Source organism: Pygocentrus nattereri, chromosome 25 (assembly GCF_015220715.1).
Source record: "Pygocentrus nattereri isolate fPygNat1 chromosome 25, fPygNat1.pri, whole genome shotgun sequence".
Classification (NCBI taxonomy): domain Eukaryota; kingdom Metazoa; phylum Chordata; class Actinopteri; order Characiformes; family Serrasalmidae; genus Pygocentrus; species Pygocentrus nattereri.
The window spans coordinates 28,359,089-28,382,179 of NC_051235.1; the positions used below are offsets into that span (position 1 = coordinate 28,359,089).

Here is a 23,091-nt window from a genome sequence, read left to right on the forward strand (position 1 = left end):
GCTCTCTCAGCTCTCCAGCAGTGCGGAAGGAGAGCTCACTCCCTTTCTCCGTCGGCTTAGCTAGCAGAAGAGTGTTAGGATCTTTTGGTGTAGGTAGCTAGCATCTTAGCAGTTCCTAGCTAACATCTTAGCTATAGGAAGCTAGCTGTTCCTAGCTAACATCCAAGCTATAGCACGCTAGCTAACATCTGATTTGTAGCACGCTAGCTGTATCTAGCTAACATCTAAGCTATAGCACGCTAGCTAACATCTAAGCTGTAGCACGCTAGCTAACATCTGACTTGTAGCACGCTAGCTGTATCTAGCTAACATCTAAGCTATAGCACGCTAGCTAACATCTAAGATGTAGCACGCTAGCTAACATCTAAGCTGTAGCATGGTAGCTAACATTTAAGCTGTAGCACGCTAGCTAACATCTAAGCCATAGCACGCTAGCTGTATCTAGCTAACATCTAAGCTATAGCACGCTAGCTAACATCTAAGCTGTAGCATGCTAGCTAAGATCTAAGCTGTAGCATGCTAGCCGTATCTAGCTAACATCTAAGCCATAGCACGCTAGCTAACATCTGATTTGTAGCACTCTAGCTGTATCTAGCTAACATCTAAGCCATAGCACGCTAGCTAACATCTAAGCTGTAGCACGCTAGCTAACATCTGATTTGTAGCACGCTAGCTGTATCTAGCTAACATCTAAGCCATAGCACGCTAGCTAACATCTGATTTGTAGCACGCTAGCTGTATCTAGCTAACATCTAAGCTATAGCACGCTAGCTAACATCTGAGCTGTAGCATGCTAGCTAACATCTAAGCCATAGCACGCTAGCTAACATCTAAGCCGTAGCACACTAGCCATATATGTTAATGCTGTAGCTGTTAATGGCTTCATGGATAGCAGCTAGCGAGGTAGCTGGCCATTTCCGGCACTAGATTAAGCCCTCAGGCCCAGTTTGTTTATTAATCTCCCCTGGACGTCTTCAAATTTGTCAAACATTTGTGAAGTCATTGACTCGACTGACACGGCCACAGTTGCTTATATACAGCTGTGTGCAAAAGTTTGGGCGCCCCGGTCAGATTCCCTGTTGCGTTGATTTTCTAACTGCAGGTCAGTGAACACGTTCTCTACGCCGTGAAGGACCAGAGCACACCTGATTCCCCTTGTTCAGTCGGTCTTCAGCAACTGCTGGACACCCCGGCTCTACAGATTGCTGTTGCTCTGCGCAACTACTGTTTATTTACTGAATTCAACATGCACTGATTCACACATTATATGTGGCCTGTGCAAAAGTTAGGGCGCGTGTTATGCTTAACGTGTTTTTTTTTCCAATACATTAAACTCAAAGTAGAAGTTGTGCACCAAAGTTTGCAGAAAACTGCCAAGTGTGTGAACTTTTCTTCACTTAGAGAATCAACACAATTTGACCGAGGCTGTTCAGACTTTTGCCCAGTCACTCAGGCAGACAGATGCACAGATGTACTCTGGTGGGATTGTAACACCTAGAAGAACAGCGTGGCGGCTTGTCAAAGCCGTGTGTGTGCTCAGTGATGTGGAAGGTTGCTGGACGTGGAGCCTCTGTCACGCTGCCCTTTCCAGAGCTGTCGGCTCACTCGCTGCCTCGCCCTCCAGAGCGAGTGTCTCTGTTTACTTGCTGAGCTTCCAGCAAAATGGCCTATTTATGGATGCGCTTCCCCCGGCATCCAGATCGGCGCATGTTAAGCGGAAACCTCACGTTGAGTTACATTATCACAACTCTGGCGGTGCAGAGTTTGTAGCTAAGGGCGAGACCCAAATCCAGAATAAGACAAAGCAGAGCGCTGCAGTGAGACGCAATAACTCCCTCCATTGCGTTAGCGCTGTTCTTTTACCACGATCTGTCTTCTTAACAGTGGCTGTGAGGGCTACTGAATAAGTCATAAGATGACTCTGAAGATACTTTTACGCTTACGTAAAGTTGAAAAGGTTGACATTGCTCTGAATCCCATCTTCCTGTTGCATGTCTTCGGGAACTTTCTCCTCATTGCATCATGTGTTCGTTCTGTTTTAGCATCTGACATGCCATTGGTTCTTCTTTTAGAGCCTCCGACAGGCTTGAGGGGGGGGGGGTGCAATAAGGCTTCTTATCATTTTAATTAGGAAAGCTGTTGGACCATATCGCTTTCCACCACGACAACAATAGTCAGAGAGACGCGCAGCTACTACCTGCCACCGAAACAATTCCCATCAACCCCCTCCGCTGTAATCAGCGCGCTCTCCGTCTTTTTTATTTTATTTTTGTTTTTTTGTCTGCCTTCGCTGTTTGCCCTTGTTATGACTTCTGAGAGACACTTGGCTGGAGGGGATACAGCCTCCCTCTTCTGTCTCACACACACACACACACACACACACACACACACACACACACACACGTCTCGTACATTGTCAGGATGTGTGTTTTTTTTTTTTGTGTTTTTTTTTTATACTTTTTTAATCCCACAAACAGGGAAATTTCACCTCCACATTTAACCCATCCGTGAAGTGAAACACCACATACACACTAGTGAATACACACACACACACACACACACACACACACACACACACACACACACACACACACACACTAGGGGGCAGTGAGCACACTTGCCCGGAGCGGTGGGCAGCCCTATCCACGGCGCCCGGGGAGCAGTTGGGGGTTAGGTGTCTTGCTCAAGGACACCTCAGTCATGGGCTGTCGGCTCTGGGGATCGAACCAGCAACCTTCCGGTCACAGGGCCAGTTCCCTAACCTCCAGCCCGCGACTGCCCCACCAAAAAAAAATGGAGCGCCTCACGGATTTGCGTGTCCTGTCCCACATTGCGTGTCATGTCCCGTATGTTTCCATTTTCAGTTTTTTAGAGCATTCGGCGTTATAAAAGTGCAGTATTTAAACAGAAGTTGTGCTTCGTGGTGCGCCAGGCAAATGTTCTAGTCCATTCGTAACATATCGTATGTTTTTGGTGGTCTTTTATCATAATGTAAACACCACTTGAGCAAGGCACCTAAGCCCAACTGCTCCCCAAGCGCTGTGGATAGGGCTGCCCACCACTCTGGGCAAGTGTGCTCACTGACCCCTGATTGTGGTTGTGTTCACTAGAGTGTATGTGGTGTGTAATTCTTATAATAAGCACCACATACACTCTAGTGAAATATTTCTTGTTTGTATGAAGGCTACTTATAACCATTATGTGAGGGCGTATTTACACATTTGTATTGTATGGAGTCGGGGGCTATTGTAAAGCTCCGCCACTGGCGTGCTGTAGCAGCGTAAACGTGTTCAGTGGAGTGATGAATCAGCTTCTCTACACTCTCAAAAAAAAGTCACTGGGGCAGTACCCTTCTTGTCACTGGGGTGGTACCTTTAGTCAGGGAGCATAACTGAACCAGAATCCACTGAAATTATATTTTCTAAGTCTAACCATTTTTACTAAATGGTTCTGTTTTAAAACATTAGTTTATAAAAAGATACAAATATCTACTTTTCCACTAGGAAAAACTTATTTAAGGTACAATCGGACCTTAAAACCACTGTTGTACCTTTGAGGGAACATTTATACCGATTATACCTTGATGAACGAATCATGTTCCTGCATGGTACCTTTATTTCTAACAGTGTATCTGTCAGTCTGATGGTCTGGATTTGTCGGTTGCCAGGAGAACATTACCTGCCTGACCTCACTGTGCCAGATGTAAGGTTTGGTGGAGGAGGGATGATGATATGGGGTTCTTGTTCAGGGGTTGGCTTAGACCCCTTAGGTCCAGTGAACGGAATCTTAATGCTTCAGCAGACCAAGAGATTTTTTGGACAATTATGTGCTTCGGACTTTATGGGAACAGTCTGGGGAAGAACCTTTCCTGTTCCAGCATGACTGAGACCCAGAGCACAAAGCAAAGTTTATAGAGGCCTGGCCTCTGAGTTTGGTGTGAAAGAACTTGACTGACCCTCACAGAGCCCTGACCTCAACCCCATCACACACCTTTAGGATGAACTAGAATGGAGATTGTGAGCCAGGCCCTCTCATCCATCATCAGTGTCTGACCTCAGAAATGCTCTTCTGGAGTGTAGAAAGCTTCCCAGATGGGTCGAAGCTGTTAGAGCTGCAAAGGGGGACCAGCTCCATATTAATGCCTGTGGATTTAGAATGGTTGTCACAAAAGGCTGCTGTAGGTGAGATGTGTGTGTGTGTGTGTGTGTGTGTGTGTGTGTGTGTGTGTGTGTGTGTGTGTGTGTGATAAATAAGGCTTTTATATGTTTAGCAGCTTTGCAAAGAAGTGGAGCTACAAGAACAACTTTACAGAATCAAGATCTTTTCTCCTGGGCATGTGTGAAAACAAACGAACACACATTGTGCACCGTGTGTGTGTGTCGGTTGTGTCAGAAGGAGACGCTGATGACCTGGAGGTTTTTAATACTACTCGCGACCTTTGCTTCCTCCCCAGAGCCATTACAGATTCCTGAAGAGAGAGAAAAGCCTCATAAATGCACAGCCACCCCTCTCCCCACACACACACACACACACGAGCGCACACACACACACCTCGGCAGCCTATCTTCTCCTGTGTAAAACACTCTCTCGTCCCCCTGCTTCATTTCCATCAGAACAGAGTTATGAGAGTGTGACCAAATGATGCCCTGCTTCTGGTGGGTTTATTTTAAAGAGGGAAGAGAGAGTGTAAATACTCTATTACTGCTGTTAACACCCACACACTTCCTCCACTGCACCCCTCCCTTGCTCTCTCCCCCTCTTTCTCTCTCTCTCTCTCTCTCTCTTCCTCCACACATACGCACACTTGCTCGTCTCCTTCACCCTCACCCCCCTCCCCTGCCAGCCCAGCGACCCCCCTCCCCCCCGAGCCTATCAGTGCAGAGCAGTGGTGTGTGAAGAAATTCCCAATATCTAAATTTACACACTGTATCAATCTTGTTTAATAGACTGGAAAGCTTATTGCTGCGGCGCGGAGCGGAGAGAGGGGCCAGCGGTGATAAATTGCGTCGGCGCGGCGACAGCCGCCCGTGATGTATAATGAAATATTTATGATTTATCCCGGCTAATAAACTGAAATGAAGAGCATGATGTATGGGAACAGATGGGCCCTCTATTGACGCCGGAGAAGGAGAGAGCGAGGGAAGGGGGGTGGCAGTGAGGAGGAGGAGGAGGAGGAGAAAAGGAGGGGGGCGAAGGAAGGGGAAAAAAAAGAAGGGACAGTTTATCGAGTACGAGGATGAGAGACAGAGAGGTAGGCTTTTTTTTAGGCAACTGAGGGATTGGTTGAAAAGGAGGAGAGTGAAATGAAAGACTGGAATGAAAAAAACAGACAGAAGGAAAGCAGAGAGAAAAGATAAATGAAGTTAGAGGGGCTGACGGAGCTGATCATACTGGACAATAGGAACAGCCGGTAATGTGATTGACGAAGGAATTCTTGGCAGTGGAGGTGTCAACCCCCCCCCCCCATCCTCAGTGGGCTCATGACAGCTTGTGGCACACCTGAGCCAGGTGAATAAGTTTTACAGCCTGCTGGAACTCTTTTATTTCTTTATTTAACTTTCAGTCAAGACAGCCATTAAATACAGGGAGTTCATTTTCAAATGTTTCAGAGGAGAATCAACGACAATCCACTCGCCGAAAGAAGGAGGAAGTGAAAGGAAAAAAAGTGAAAAGCTGGAGAAATTTGACTCCTAACTACTGACAACCAACTGCTAGAACTGAACCTTGGAGCTGTTAAATATACCTGCAGAACTTTATCCACAGATGAAGATAAAAAGGAAACACAATAAATAATCAAAAGTTTTATTTTATGTACACACACACACGCGCGCGCACACACACACACACGCACACACACACACACACACACACACATATATATATATATATATATATATATATATATATATATATATATATATACATATATATATATATAGAGAGAGAGAGAGAGAGAGAGAGCTGTTGTCGGAAGAAAACCTTGTATCTCCTTTTTTGTTGTTTATATTTGAAAATACATGTTACCCTTAAATTGTATAAGGTATAATGTATATATATATATATATATATATATATATATATATCGCTGTTGGAACAAAATGTATAGTTTTTGCAGTTAAAACAGCAACTAAATGCAAATTATTCTGTTTTTTAACATCAGAGGAAAAAGTTATGCAAATATATATTTAAAAGTAAATAAAACAGAAGCCGCAACATCTAAATTTTTCATTATTTATCATATTTATATATATGTATATCAATATATATATTTAGATTTATTATTAATATATTATATATATATATATATATATCTCCATCCGTTTTCTAAGCCGCTTCTCCCTCAGGGTCGCGCGGGGAGCTGGAGCCTATCCCAGCAGTCATCGGGCGGAAGGCAGGATACACCCTGGACAGGTCGCCAGTCCATCGCAGGGCAGACAGACAGACACACACAGTCACTCACACCCAGGAGCAATTTAGCATGTCCAATTGGCCTGACTGCATGTCTTTGGACTGTGGGAGGAAACCGGAGAACCCGGAGGAACCCCACACAGACACGGGGAGAACATGCAAACTCCGCTCTCTCTTTCTCCCGGTCTCCCGGCGGGGGAATCGAACCCAGGCCCTCCCCGCGCCACTGTGCCGCCTTGTGTATGTGTGTTTGTGTTTGTGTGTGTACACATGTGGCAGTGTATTTCAAGTTCTTGGTGTGCAGTGAACATCAGGCTGAGGTGTTAGTGACTCGTTGGCTGCCTCTTCCCTCTAACCCGTCACAACCTGCCAGTCTAAGCCTGGCACCACTTAACCCCCACCACACACACACACCTCACTCTGACTCTCTCCATCACAGCTGGGGCCCTGCAGCTAGTAATGATCAACTCTCTCTCTCTCTCTCTCTCTCTCTCTCTCTCCCTCCCCACCCCTCTGTCTCTCTCATCTCCACTGTGACCCATTTCCTCTCCTCATCACAGGCCTGCCCCACCTGAGCCCCCACATCATTCAATGAGTGCTTCTCTTACCTTCACACCATCTCTCTCTATCTCTCTCTTTGTCTCTCTCTCTGTCTCTGGATAGTAAAGAGAAGGAAATAGGTGTGACACTCTGTTCTGGGAAGTGTTAGCTTGTGAAAGTCTTTCCTATGCCTGACTACCTGTAGGCCAGTCTTCAGACCTGTGAGAGTGTTTGTGTGTATGTGTGGGGAGGGATCAATCCAAGAAGACTGAAGGAGGTCTTTGTGGGTCTAGGACCACCCACGTTTGTCACTGGCCCACCCAAAGAACTATTTGGGTTGCATGTTTTTTTTTTGTTTTTTTTAAACAAGTCACTGTATAGTATAGACCCAAGCATGACACATTTGAGTGAATTTGTGACCCGACCCACAGCACCTTAGCAGCCTCTTGGAATACCTTACCGCATCCTCACAGTGGCTGTGTTTGCATGCAAAGATCTTTGCCAATCTGATTGAATACATTCCGAGACTGAGGTGTTTATTCACACTCTACTCAACAATCTGATGGAAAATCTTCGGTTACAAGTAATTTGAGCCAAAATGACAATGATGTGTGTGTGTGTGTGTGTGTGTGTGTGTGTGTGTGTGTGTGTGTGTAGAGAACCACTTAGTGTATATGTCACCATGACAACCAGCATCATTTGAGTCCAGTAAGGGTGAGATGAGCAGCAGTGAGCAGTGCTTGTTTTTAAGTACTTTAAAATGATGTCAGACTCAGGAAATCGTCCTTCACATGTCCTTATTAAAAAAGGCAGAGAGGAAGACGTCGTGTTCAGAAACACGTAAGCTGGACGTCCGTCCCACCGCCGTCTTTTAAAGATCAGAGCATAAACTTCGTCTCCTCTGCAGACCAGTTTCCGCTCCTGCCATGTTGAACGTTATAAACTCTCACTATGACGCGACGCACATGCAGAACGGACTTAAACTTTCCGATAGGGAATGTAATCAGATACAGTTTGCACGGATATTATTCTTTTATTTAACTGATTATTTACAGGTCTACCCGCCTTGATCAATCAGACAAGAATTGAATGGCTGACTGAATGGCTTCAATCGGACTAGTCTGTTCTGATTGAGGTGTATATATGGACGAATTCTATTCCAATTATTATTAGGCTGTACAGTCTGTCTTTGTTGTAGATCTCTGTAACAGTGTTTATTGTTTGTGTGTGTTAGAGGTCTGCACGAATATATTATTAAATCCCGATCCTGACCTGTACCCGCAAGTTTGAGACCTGGCCTAACTGGTACTGCTAATATTCAAAACCTGAACCCAACCCAACACGCTCAAACACACTAACTTTTAATAGTACTAGATTATCGCAGACAAGATCTTCCAGTGCTTTAGTGCTTTGGCACTAAGCGCTTGAGCTTAGCAACAGTAAATATCAAACTACTGTATTATATGCAGTATTTATCAGGATATTTTGTGGAATTGCTGATCGTACATGGCTGAGAACCGTGTCCACCTGATGTGCCGTTGAACTGTTTCCCTGCTTAATTTCTTATCTCCTCCCATTCATCCGATTCATTAATGGTCAGCACTTACTGTCCCCAGTGCTAGATACACCTACACGCTTAAAAAAGATGGTTCTTAAAGGGCTCTTTAGTAAAAGCTTCTGTTTACAATCATCAGTTCTATTTAGCAACACTTCATGATTAAATGGACCCTTGCATGGTTGAAATAGTTCTTCAGATTGATGGAGAATGTGTTGTATGTGGATAGAACTGGTTCTATGCAGCACTAAACTGGGTTCTTCTATTGTTGCAAGCTGGAAATTGTGACAATAGCAGAACCCTTTTTGGTGGTATATAGAACCATTTTCAAAAGAGTTCTATATAGAACCAAGAACAGTTTCACCAAGCAAAGATCCATTTAAGTGTGCAGATGGTTCTTTGAGTGTAGAAGCATTGTCTTCACTAAAGATCCGTTGAAGAACCATCATTTTTAAGAGGGTATCTAGTTGGTCCATTGTGTAGATGTAAAGTTAACAATAGCTTAATCTGTTGCCGCAGTTTGTGTTGGTCGTCGTCTAGTCCTTCATCGGTGGTCAGTTTCTGGTGTGTGATTGAGCTGCTTTTTGCTGTTGTCTACAGGAGACACTGCGGTATACAAAGACGGAGTCTACTGGATCATGGGCCGCACCTCGGTGGACATCATCAAGAGTGGAGGCTATAAGATCAGCGCTCTTGATGTAGAGCGCCACCTGCTGGCCCATCCTGGCATCACAGGTACACACCAACACAACAAACTTCTATAAGCCCATTTCTAAAACAGAAAAGTTGGGATGCTGTGCAAAATTCTAAGATGTGCGAAACATTTAGGCCCTACATTTTAGCACATATCAAATGTTGAAACTGAGAAATTTTATTGTTTTTCAAAAAATATATGCCCATCTTGAATTTGATGCCAACAGCACATTCCAAAAATGTTGGGAAGTGGAAAAGTGTCCTGTGGTCCAACCAGTCAACATTTGCAATTCTTTTGGGACATCATGGACACTGTGTCCTCCAGACTAAAGATCACTCAGCTTCTTATCAGTGCACAGTTTAAAAGCCAGCATTCATGATTGCATAAAAGGGCATTAGTGCACAGTCAGTGCTGAATGATATATATAGGTTTTGGCAACATATGCTGCCATCCAGATGACGTCTTTTTCAGTGAAGGCTTTGATTATTTCAGCAAGATGTTGCACATTCTGCATGTATTACAGCAGCATTGCTCCGTATTAAAAGAGTCTAAAATGGCCTGCCTGCAGTTCAGACCTGTTACCACTGAAAACATTTGGAGGGTTATGAAATTAAACATATGACAACCGAGACCCTGAACTGTTGAGCAGCTGAAATCCTGTGTGAAGCAAGAACAGGAAAACATTTCACTTTTAAAAACTACAGCAGCGTCTCCTCAGTTCCCAAACGCTTACGGAGTGTTGTTAAAATCAAATTAACCATCAAATTCAAAATGGGCAAATATTTTTCAAAAAAACAATGAAATTTCTCAGTTTCAACATTTGATTTGTTGTCTTTTGTAGTATTTTCCTTTAAAAATATAGTTTACATGATTTGCACATCATTGCATTCTGTTTTTATTTACATTCTTCACAGCGTTCCAACTTTTTTGGAAATGGGGTTGTATATAAAGCACTTTGAGTTAAAGTTGTTTGAATGAAAGCTGCTACAGAAATAAAGATTTGATTGATTGATTGATTGATTGATTGATTCTCTTTCTCAGACGTGGCTGTCATCGGAGCGCGGGATGCCACCTGGGGGCAAAAGGTGGTAGCAGTGGTGCAGCTGCAGAAGGGCAAGACTCTCACTCTTCCTGAGCTAAAGGCCTGGGCCAGGTAACGTCATGCTGCCCCTGCTAGTCAGGAGGTGTCATGGCAATAGAAAAGTGCTGCTTCACTCATAAATAAAGCAAGGAACCATTTTTCTCACCAGGAAAGTTCTCACAGGACTGTATACATTTATTGACTTATTCCTTCTTTTCTCCCTGCCCTGAATACTCGGTCTGGAGTGATGAAATGTGCTGATGATGAAATGTTGTGTTAATCTGATGTTGACTGGCTGGGCGCTGGGTTAAAACAGTGTGTGAAGCCGCTGTGCGTCAGGCCGGGCAGGTTTGCGTCAGTGTGTGCATGTGGTTGAATCAGACGTCAGGCTGGTGTTTCCCTCTGGACCTGCGCCAGACTGAAGTGGGCATTTAAGAATGAGGCTTTTTGAGGCTAATACACACACACACTCGGTGCCAAACACACTGATGAACAGCTGTGTGTTGGCGGGGGGGCTGGAGGGTGGGATGCTGATGAATGAGCTCCAGAATAACATTGTTCCATATGAAGTGTATAGAGCGTGGTGGTAGTAAACAGGTTGGCCAAAAATTTACACCACAAAATAATCAAAATTTCTGACAACATTTCTACCATTTTAGACGCGTAAAGCTATTTTTAAATAATTTTTAACAGCCAAAGTAAACCTGAAATATTTTTGTTTTGCAAAATAGTAAAAACAAACTGAATAACCGATCAAACCTGTCAGTATTGCTTTGTTTTTCTAATTGGGCTCTTTGTATATCCGTATACAAATATCCGTCCCAGTAATTTAATTAAATAAGTCAGCCAATTTAAGATGGAACGGGAAAACTGAACAAGACGTAAACTCTTTAGTCATTGATGGAATTTGGGAAATATTACGGTCACTCATGCTTTGTCAGGTGGCTTCTCAAACGGTGATAACACAGAACTCAAATTTAAGCGATTGCAGGCAAGATTTGTGAATTAATTTAATTCTGCTATGTCCATAGGTCTTCTAAGTAAAGCCGGCGTTACACTACACGACCCGAATTGAGTCGTGTGTGGGACGCAGACTCAGATTGTTGACCTCCTGATTGCGTTCCAGACCAGTTTGTAAATACAGCAAGTAAACAAAGAATAATTGTAACGTCTCTCACGTGTGGAGCGAAGCTTTTTAATGAGATGAGTTTTGGGCACAAACACAGTCGAGTTTATGTGCATTTAAAACTCTTAAAATACCCACTAATCACATTTTTACATCCCTGATTCTCAATTAAACATATTTACCTGCTTCTTCTTTACTGTGTCATCACAAACAACAGCAGCAGCCCCACGTTTGTTTATTTGCGTCTACTAGTAACAGGAGAACGTGAGAGTTAGTGTGACTTTGCGTGATTTTATGTGGCTTCGCATGGGTTCTGTTTAAAAGAGTAGTTTAAAAGTTGAGTAGTTTAAAAGTTGAGTAGCTTAAAAGTTGAGTAGTGTGTGATCCCTAATTGTTTAGTGTGGATCGTCAATGTTTCAGTCACCTAAAGAAATCTGCAAAAACCAGTCGGTTAGTATGAGATGACCAGTCTTATTTTAATCTGTTAACACTTTAAAAGTTGTGTAGTGAACCCAAGTCTTAACGATTCTGGAGTAAATTACTCTCTTGAATTGGAGGAACACGAATGTTCTTGTTAATAGCCATTTTTGGGATTGACTTCATGATATTGACCGTTTTTGCGATCAGAAGTCAAGGCTAACTGCCAAATGGAGCTTGACTTGGCACAGACTCTTTTATCCTCAAGTTGAATCAGGCGACATTTTTTAAAATGGCCTAATTAGAAAGAGAATGAGATGCAATATCTGAAAGTACCCCTCGCAGGATGACTCCATTTCCATCTTGGGTGACATTCATTAATGTTAATGCCTGTTGCTGTTCTTTATGATATTAAGGGGAAGGTTTTGTTGCTTGTTTGTACCCATTTCATTTTAATCTTAACACTGAAACGAACGTCCGCGCTGTGGTGTTTCGATCTCGACTGTCTGGGGAAATTATCCCTTACAAATCAGCCCATCAACTCCCTTACAAATTACTTTACCAACCTGCTCTGGGAACTAATCCAGCTTGAATATGGCTTTAGACACACTACCAGGTGCATAAATTAGACATCAAATGATATTGTTTGATATTTAATTCAATATTTAAAGTATTTTAGAAACAAAATCTCCATAATGGAAACTTTTTAGAAGGCAGAAAAATGCTTTTTATTATTGTTATTATTTTTTACTTTAACCCCTTAACAATCCAGGCTTATTATGGTTGGGCATTGCAAAGCAATGTGTGTCATCCCTTGTTCCTCCCATGTTCCTCCCATAGATCTCATTCATTTTTCTCCCTACAAAGCCTTAATCTGTCTTTTTCATGGAATACCATGGCAACCACCTGGGACACCGTAGCTACTGCCTAGAAACCACCTGTGTTACCTTAGCAACCACCTAGCAACACCTTAGCAACCACCTTGGATACCAGCAACCACCTAGCAACATAGTAGGAGGTGGGATCCATTTGATCTGTGTAACCATTCCACGTTTTCTTCAGGAAATGCACGTTTCTAGTTACATACCGAGGCTTATTATTCAGTAGCTACAAGGACTTCAGTGTAAACTAATAGAGATATTTGTGGGTTATAGAAGTGCATAACAACACTTTGGGCCCTTGGCTTATTAAGGGGTTAAGTTGAATGTGCATTTTGGCTTAAAGAAGCATTTAAAATGTCTTAAATTTAATGTTCTGCAGTAATCTGTAGTGCCCCTGAGTCTCATCACCTCTCTTCTATCCATCAGTGCTCTCTTACTACAATATCCAGCATGCATTATGTTAACATGCTGGTCATTAGGAGTCACTGTAATGCCAGCCAGTTTTGGCTGCTAGCCACAGAAGCTAATCAAAACTGCTGTGGCGTTATTAGCAATACAGCACTACCCTCAACTGGTCATCAAACGTTTTTTCTTTATATTAAAGTATTAATGAAAAAAATCAAACAGCACTCCTGCAAAGCACATGTGGTCATTCGTCCTTTATTTCCACCTTCAAGCTAGCAAGCAAGCAAAGTTTATTCATATAGAGCTTTTTACAACAGATGTTGTCACAAAGCAGCTTTACAGAACAATCAGTATTACAGAAAGAAAAAGAGAAGAAAATCCGGGTCCAAGCCCCCATGAGCGTCAGCGACAGTGGCCAGGAACAACTCCCTAAGGGCAACAGGAGGAAACCTTGAGAAGAACCAAGACTCAGAAGGGGAATCCATCCTCCTCTGGTTGACACCGGATAGCAAGCAGTGTTAGTATAAAGTGTTATAGTATTATAGTATAAAGTAGGAAAAACAGGTGGGGCAGCGGTTAATTTGACTCGATTTGGACTAAGGACTGCACGGCATTGTACAGCAAGAAGCTCAATGGTGGTCAAGCCGGTCCAGAAGGCTGGCGAGCAGTGGCGCCCGATCAAGGCAGAAGACGCAACAGCATCAGACGTACAAGATGGGCAGCTGTTCAACTCGGCAGAGAAAGGAAAAAACACACAGTCAGTTCTGTAAAGAGTGACTGACCACAGATTACAGTAAAACAGAGCAGCAGAGACTCCAGCAGGTCTAGACCTGACAGGGAAGACTAATCACCAAAGGCTCCACTTTACAAGTAAGTTTTTAGCCTTGAATTAAACACTGAGGCTGTGTCTGAGTCCCGAACATTAACAGGAAGATTAATCCAAAGCTGGGGGGCTTTGTATGAGAAAGCTCTCCCCCCGATGTAACCTTATTAATTCTAAGTACCAGTAGTGAGCAGCACCTTGTGATCTAAGTAGGCGTGACGGTTCATAGTAGGAGAGAAGGTCACTCAGGTACTGAGGGGCGAGTCCGTTTAGAGCTTTATAGGTCAGTAATAAAATTTAATAATCAATGCGAAAATTAACTGGTAACCAGTGCAGGGCTGATAAAACTGGGTTAATATGGTCAAACTTTCTGGTTCTTGTGAGACTGGCTGCAGCGTTCTGGACTAGCTGAAGCTTGTTGAGGCTGTTTCAGGGATATCCACACAGCAGGGCTGTACAGTAATCTAGGGTCCATCACGACACCAAGCTTTTTTACAGATGAGCTGGATGCAACTGAGAGATTGTTAAGTTTAAGTGTTAAGTTAAACAGTTTGTTTCTAGCTGCTTTTGGACCAAGAAGTAGGACCTCTGTTTTATCTGAGTAGAAGAAAGTTACTCGACATCCAGTCTTTTATGTCTTTTACACAGTCCTCAATCTTGCTAAGTTTGTTTGATATGTATAACTGAGTGTCATCGGCATAGCAGTGGAAATTTATACTGTGTTTACTGGTAATGGTGCCCAGTGGTAGCATATATATTGTGAACAAGGTCCTAAAAGAGAGCCTTGTGGAACACCATACTTTACTTTTGTGAGGGCAGATGATTCACCCTTTACATTAACAAACTGATAGCGATCAGTGCGGTAGGACCTGAACCATGAAAGAGCTGTTCCTGTTACCCCTACAAGGTTTCTAGTCTATCTAGTAGGATAGAGTGGTCTATTGTGTCAAATGCTGCACTAAGATCAAGGAGCACTAGCAAGGACACATTTCCTTGGTCAGAGAATAATAAAAGATCATTTACAGTTTTTACTAGTGCTGTTTCTGTACTGTGATGTGGCCTAAAACCAGACTGAAATTTTTCATGTATATGATTCCTATGCAAATAGGAGCTTAATTGTTTTGCTACCACTTTTTCCAGGGTCTTAGATATAAAGGGGAGATTTGAGATAGGTCTATAGTTTGAGGTAAGCGTTCTTAATCAGCGGCCTAATTACTGCTAGTTTGATTTTTTTGGGGTGTATCCATGGCTAAGAAGGAGTTTATCATAGACAGAATAGGTTTGGTTATTTCTTGCAAAATGTCCTGTAGGAATGGGATCTAAAATACAAGTAGAAGATTTTGCAGAAGAAACCATTTTAATTTCATTTTCTTGAAGTAAGGTAAACGATTCCAGCCTCCCTGCAGTGATTATAATATTCCAGGATCTAAACTGGCATTAGAAGGCAGCAGGTTTGTGGAGTTTAACTGTGTTTCTGAATTTTCTGCCTATTTTTAAAATTTTATCACTAAAGAAATTCATAAAATCATTGCTGCTATAGGCTGATGGCATCTGGGGTTCAGTGACTGTTTTGTTCTGTTATTTTAGAAATTGTGCTAAATAGTAATCTAGGATTATTCTAATTGTTTTCTATGAGAGAGGAGAGACAGGCTGAGCGTGCTGCAGTAAGAGCTACAGTCTGTAAGGCTCTCCTTCTAGTTAGTCTCCTTCTAACACTTCTAGTTGAGTCAGACGCCGTTTTCGCTCTAGATGTCCGGCAGTCTGTTTTAAAGCTCGAGTGTGATCGTTGTACTAAGGGGCGAGTTTTTTCTGGAGCCACACTATCTAGGGTAGATCGAAAAGTATCCTCTAAGAACTTGGTCATAATATCTAACTCAGTAGGATTAGATGGACAGCAGAAAGCTGATAATTGAGGAAGGTTTCTGATAAAGCTGCCAGCTGTGGAGAAGGTTATAGTCCGCTCAACATGATAACATGGTGATGAACGCACATTACCGCTAAACTGGATTTCATAAGAGATTAAGTAATGGTCTGAGACGGCTGGGCTCTGGGGGAGAATGGCTAAGTTATCTATGTCTACACCAAAGGTCAGTATTAAGTCTAGAGTGTGGTTGAGGTGGTGTGTGGACACTTTTATAATTTGGGTGAAACCTACAGAGTCTATGATAGATATAAATGCCTTACTTAGTGCGTCTTGAGGATTGTCAAAGTGGTTATTAAAATCTCAGACAGTTATTATTTTACTATAACGTTATTAAACTTGATAGAAACTCAGAGAATTCCTGTAAGAACTGAGAATACAAAGAGTTTCCCTCGTCATCTGACTTCAGGGACCCCTGTCAGCAGTGCTGTATTAGGTTTGTAGGCATGTTTATCACTGATGTAGCTGAGGTTACATTTGCATAGACGTGTCCCTGTAATGTAATAGAAGTAATTTTAAGTCATTTTGGGTCATTTTTATTGGTCCATTCAGTGTCTGACAGCCATTGGTGTAGACATTTTTTTTTTCCGCACTCCTTGCATCTTAGTTTTTTAATGTCACTTGCATTCGTTTTGCCCCCAATGCAAATACTGTCAGGAGACACATGTCCCTTTTCAGTGGAGCAGCTCAGGGCTCTTTCACTCTCTCTCTCCCTCTCTCTCTCTCTCTCTCTCTCTCTCTCTCTCTCTCTCTCTCTCTCTCTCTCTCTCTCTCTCTGAGGCTCCCTCCCTTTTCTTTCCGTTTTATTCATGTGTTTTTATTGCACATTTGTGCATGTGTCTGAATGTTAGCTGAGCTCCAGATGGTGTGGGGGTGTCTGCAGCGTAGCTGGTGCTATGTGTGTGTGGATGTGGTGTTGACCTGTCCATGCCCCTGCCAGCACAGCCTGAGGTAGAGCAACACACACAGACACACACACACAGAGAGAGAGAGAGAGAATGCTCACTCCTCAGTGCCCCAGCTCCAGCTGTCACTCTTCATATTTGTCACTCTTTATATGTCACTGGCAGCACTGACAGAAGAAATGATGGACCCCAACACAAACACACACACACACACACACACTGGGGATCTGCTACCCGACCCTAGCCCGACCCAGCCTGGACAAAGTATGGAGTTCCGGGCTGCTTTTTTACATACATCCGGTTCGGGTCAGGCCTGGGTTTGTTTTCAAATGAGCAATTATTAACTCTCTCATATTTGCATATTAGTAAAATATCAGTTTATCCAAGCATGACATTCTGTTGATCATCTCAAGCATTTACAGCACTTTTCTTCCATAATCCGTCTCTGTAAACGTGCCGATGTTTGGATCAGGGTCGGATTTCGAATTAAGCAGCTTTAGTTTCATACCAACACACAAACAAAGACAGGCAGTACTTCTAAAATGAGCGCATAATTAGGAAAAGAAAAACACATTTCCTGCAGGAAGTGCAGTGATTCCGCAGCTTAAACTATTACCTGGCATTGTTAGGACATCGCTACCTGGTTGCTAGGGTGTTACACATGGTTGCTAGCGTGCTGGTATGTGGTTACTATTGTGTTGCAGGATTATTGCCATGGTATTCCGGGTGGTTGTTTGGGTGTTTATAAATGGTTGCTATAATATTCCACATGGTTACTAGGGCTTTGTTAACCAGTTGCAGTGGTGTCTCTGGTGCTTACTGGGCTGTTTCTAGGTGGTTGCTATGGTATTCCACGTGGTTGCTAGGGCTTTATTAAAAGGCTGCTGTGGTGTCTCTGATTGTTGCTGAGGTGTTTCTAGCTGGTTGTTATGGTATCCCACATGGTTACTAGGGTTCTGTTAACCAGTTGCAGTGGTGTCTCTGGTGCTTACTGGGCTGTTTCTAGGTGGTTGCTGTGGTATTCCACGTGGTTGCTAGGGCTTTATTAAAAGGCTGCTGTGGTGTCTCTGGTTGTTGCTGAGGTGTTTCTAGCTGGTTGTTATGGTATCCCACATGGTTACTAGGGCTTTGTTAACCGGTTGCTGTGGTGTCTTTGGTGGTTGCTGGGGTGTTGCTAGGTGGTTGCTATGGTATTCCACATGGTTGCTAGGGCTTTATTAACCGGTTTCTGTGGTATCTTTGGTGGTTGGTGGGGTGTTTCTAGATGGGGTGTTTATAACTTACAGCAGTTGCTGTGTGGAAACCATATTTTTCTGTATACAAGCCACATTTCACAATCAAGCCCAACTTTCAAAATCTTGATAACTGAGGAACGAGTTGGCAACAACAACCCAGCGGAAAAATAAAAAAATAATAAATATATGAATGCAAAGCAATCACTAATAGCGTGTGTGTGCAGTGGATGGAGTGAGGAGAGACAGAGAGAGAGCGGGCGAGCGAGAGAGATAAAAGAGGAAAGGAAGAAAGCGTTTAACACTGCAACACTTTGCTGGAAGGGACTTATAGAAGTAAACACAACAAAATCTCCACAAAAAGACTAAGATAATAAACAGAAAGCTGCAGCCCCACAGACTTACCATAACAAGCGTGCCTTCAGAAACGCTAAACATTTAATTAACTCTCTGCTCAGCCTCTTATTATTTGTTTTTATTTCATGCTGATTTCATTGTTTGTGGAATTAATCGAATTGTACATGTCTTGAAGCGTTCTGTAAAAAAAAAAAAAAAAAAAAGCCACACGCTGGCGAAGAGTGGATGTAAAGATGAGGGGGAGGGGCTGAGATTAATTGGTTTATTGTGTACGTATAAGTGCAGCTTGCTACTGTAATACAGCGCGTGCTTCTGTATTTCTTGCATGCTTGTATCCAGGTGTCCCCACAAGGATAGGAAAACAAGACACAATTTGACTTTTTTTTTTTTTATGTACTACATTAACAAACACTTTTCTGTTTTACTTTGACAAACTAAGAGCCAAATGATCTCCTTTTGGTTAATATTCCTCCGTTCTTTTATGGATAACCATAGACATACATGGTTGTATGCAAAAGTTTAAGCGCCTCTGGTAAAATTGTTTTATTGATTTGTGAAAAAATAAAGTGAAAAATAAATACATTCTCATCAGAGAATGCACATTTTAATGTATTATTACTGTTTATTTTGCTGCATGTAACATATTGGGAGTAAAAATTTTTAAAAAGTCCTGTGGCACAAAAAAAAAAAAACAGAAATTGTGCACTAAAATTAACAGAAAAATGCCCTATTTACGTTTTTCCCTGTGCAGGACTTTCCTCTGTGTATATGTAATAGATATGGGACGTGCAATTACATAAAGGCACTTTTTATATATTTATTTATTTATTTATATATATATATATATAATAGAAAATATATAATGGATTTATTGTTATCATATGTAGACATTTCCCCATGTTCAGATATCATGTAAAAATGACCGTGTGTGTGTTTTCTGTCCTCAGAGAGCACATGGCCCCGTACACCATCCCCACTGGTCTGATCGTGGTGGAGGAGATGCCCCGGAATCAGATGGGGAAGGTGAATAAGAAGGACCTGCTGCGTCAGTTCTTCCCCAGCTAACATCGCCGCCGCTCGGGAATCAGTGCTGCAGGAATCCGTGCTCTTAGCTTGGTTTCAGGTTCATCCTGGTCTTCAGAGGAACGCTGGGTGGAGATCATTGATCACTAAAGATCACTGATGAAGGGAGTAATGCATCAGTGTGCATATTAAATCCACTTTCTAGATAAAAAAACCTTTTTTTTAACCCTTTGTCAAACTCAGCCACTAAAGGGGCTCTATTAAATCTGTGGGCCACAGAAAAAATGTTTCTATTTCATAATATATAATATAGAATTATTGTTGTGCTATAATCTCAACTGGCGATTGGTTATTATATGAATTACTTGAAATATTCAGAGTTTAACTGTCCTCAGGTGCTCGGTCTTTTAAACCTGGACGCCTTTCTTTGCTGCTAGTTCATTGAGCCTCGGGCTCTATTTCTAATCTGCTGGTCTGATGTTAGGTGTTTATGCTGGTTGAACTGCAGCTGAAATGCATTTAGGTGATGTGACTGGAGTGGAACTGGGTAGAATTGTGGTGTTATCGCTGTCCCATAGATTGTTTTCGGACCACACATTTCATTGCAGTGCATGCTGGGGACTGTAGTGCAGTGCATTGTGAAAGGGGCTAATATTAATAGAAAATGTAATTACTTTTGCGGGCCGGATAGGATTGTGTCGGGGCCTGATCCGACCCGTGGGCCGTGTGTTTGACACGTGGGCTTTTATGATTACTTCACCTCATGTTTCACCTCATGTTTCTCCTTCACCGTGCACATTTTTTACAAATGCAACAGATTTCATTATTCTGTTACTGCAATTGTGAGTAAAATGTTTTGAAAGTTTGTGAATCAGTATGTGTTACATGCCGAGTTGTTAATAATTTGAGGTATTTCACAATGTTTGGAGAAACACCTGAGCATTAAAGGCTTAAAATATGATTCCTTAATATAAAATCACTCTGGCAGAGTGCAGCCACTGTTGTGCTGGCGTGCTGTGGCAGCCAATCGAGTCGTTCTACTGGAGAAGGTGAGTATTGACTGTAAGCATTGTTTAAGTTTGCCATTCCCTCCCCAGTCTTTTTATGGTAACTGCACGTCTGTTTTGGATTCACTATTTTTGTGATGTCGCAGTAACAAACTCATTTACATACATCTGCCTATTCAACCTAGAGCATGTCAACCTAAGCCGAACTTAAATGAAGAGTTTCAGCTTGGCCTGCTTTTTGAAGGAGGCCCAATACAATACAGCCAATCAGAATAGAGCTTATTTACATATAGTCAGCCTTAAGGCGCAGCAGCCTGTTTAATTTTAAGGGATAAAGGGTTGGAAAATGAGCATAAAAAATCAGATGCATAAAACCAAACAAACAAGTATAATACAAGGTGGATACAAGGGCCCTTTAAAACTAGTAACCATCCCATCCCTATTAGCAACAGAGGTGCCAATCATTTTCACGTGTGCACATTAACATTAGCGCATATTTTAAAGGCGAACAGAAATGCAATATGTTAGTCGCCCAGTTGCGCTGACCGATGTGACGCAGCAGCTGCGCAGGTGACCTGATGCTCAGGTGGCTTGTTTAAACAGTGCGACGCAGGTGCTTCACACTTACCAGAGGGAACCTCCACCTTCCCACAGTGTTTGCAGTAAGGGAGAACTTACTCCAGGAGACCGAAATAAAAGGGAGTGAAATGACAGAGGATATCGAACAGCCTCCAAAGTTTATGTGGGGAAGTATAAATAAATGTTTAATCAGAAGACGTATTATGATAAATTGCACTATAATGTTTGATTTAGTTGAAAAATGCACAAAAAATGACTGGATTTTGTGAGATTGTTCAGCTCGTGGACAATATGGTGTGAAATACTTTGTAAGAAAATGATTTAAGGAATAAAAATGTTTAATTTATTAAGATGTGTTTAATCTTGTGTTCTGTTAATGCACTTTTTGCATTTAGTGCTTATATATTATGTAACAATAATATTACACATAAATACAAATAAATATCTCTATTTTTGTCATTTTTTGGTTTTTGACATCATTTAAAAACACCTATTGCCCTTTACACTGTGACTTTTACGATGAATAAACAAACAGAAACGGCCTAAAATTACCTGGTAAAAATTCTGGTTCCATTGATTTACATTAAAAGTAAAGTAGATTTTTTCCTTCTCCTGTAAAGTTACCATTTGTTACAACAGCAGTGAAATACAGGTCCTTTATATATGTATGTATGTATGTATGTATGTATGTATGTATGTATGTATGTGTGTGTGTGTGTGTGTGTGTGTATATATATATATATATATATATATATATATATGTGTGTGTGTGTATATATATAAATGTATATATACACACTCACCGGCCACTTTATTAGGTACCTGTTCAATTGCTTGTTAACACAAATCACACGGCCGCAGCTCACTGCATTTAGGCATGTAGAGGTGGTCAAGACGACTTGCTGAAGTGCAGACCGAGCATCAGAACGGGGAAGAAAGGGGATTTAAGGGGCTTTGAACGTGGCGTGGTTGTTGGTGCCAGACGGGCTGGTCTGAGTATTTCAGAAACTGCTGATCTACTGGGATTTTCACGCACAACCATCTCTAGGGTTTACAGAGAACGGTCCGAAAAAGAGGAAATATCCAGTGAGCGGTCAGTTGTGTGGAGGAAAATGCCTTGTTGGTGTGAGAGGTCAGAGGAGAATGGACAGACTGGTTCCAGATGATAGAAAGGCAACAGAACCTCAAATAACCAACCAAAATCTCTGAGGAACGTTTCCAACACCTTGTTGAAAGTGTGACACGAAGAATTAAGGCAGTTCTGAAGGCAAAACGGGGTCCAACCTTTTACTAGCAAGGTTAGTGGCCAGTGAATGTAAACACACACACACAATCCCATATTCAGATTTCCTATAAAAGCAATTGTGTGTGTGATTAATATTGTGTGTTTTAGCACAAAATACAAAAAGCTTCTGCACGCAGTGTCAGTATATTCAGGTTTGTGTGTTGTTCTGTGTTACATCATACAGTGTACAGCATTCCTACCTTAATAAATCACTACGGTGTGAGAGAGGGGGGGGGGGGGAGGAGGGGAAGAGGAGGAGAGGAGCAGTAATGGGCTGTGAGCCAGAGCTGCTCCAGTGTGTTGGTCCTACCTGCGCAGAACAGAACAGCACTGAAATAAAATACAATAGTCAGCCATGCAGGAGACGGAGAGATAGAGAGAGAGAGAGAGCGAGAGAGAAACACAGATCTCTGTCTCTCTCTCTCTCTTTCTCTCTGTCTCTCTCTGTCTCTCTCTCTGTGTCTCTCTCCTTAATTTTCTATCACTTTCTTTCTGCTTTCTCCTCTTTTTTATATTCTCATCTCTCATTCTTCTCTCCTTCACTTTCTCTATCCTTCTCTTTATTGTTGTCTTCTTTCTGTTTCTCTCTCCTCTTTTTCACTTTTTCTCTCCCTCTCTCACTTTCCAGTCTTTCTTTCTCTCCTCATGTCCTATCTCCTTTACTTTCTCCATTCTCTCTCCCTCTGCTATCTTTTTATCTTATCTCTTTTTCTCATTCCCCTCTTTTTTTATAACTTGTTTCCTCCCTCCCCTCTTTCTCTCTCTTCCATTCTCACTGTGTTCTGCCCTTTTTCTCTCTCTCTCCTCTCTTTCACTGTTTTCATTTTCTCTCTCACTTTCCAGTCTCTCTCT

The 23,091-nt window shown here is 42.2% G+C and overlaps 1 protein-coding gene across 2 annotated transcripts in view; it reads left to right on the forward strand.

Moving 5' to 3' along the window:
• The window catches only part of acsf3 (acyl-CoA synthetase family member 3), a 70,519-nt gene extending 50,190 nt beyond the window's left edge, over positions 1 to 20,329 (forward strand). The window contains exons 8-10 of one of the 2 annotated variants that reach the window (XM_017721651.2): positions 9,104 to 9,238; positions 10,239 to 10,350; positions 19,293 to 19,410. In XM_017721651.2, the coding sequence (XP_017577140.1) occupies positions 9,104 to 9,238; positions 10,239 to 10,350; positions 19,293 to 19,410 (365 nt within the window). Of the gene's footprint in view, positions 1 to 9,103; positions 9,239 to 10,238; positions 10,351 to 19,292 lie in introns of both variants that reach the window. The other variant, XM_037534605.1, reaches the window with a different exon arrangement.
• The last annotated feature ends 2,762 nt before the right edge of the window (positions 20,330 to 23,091 follow it).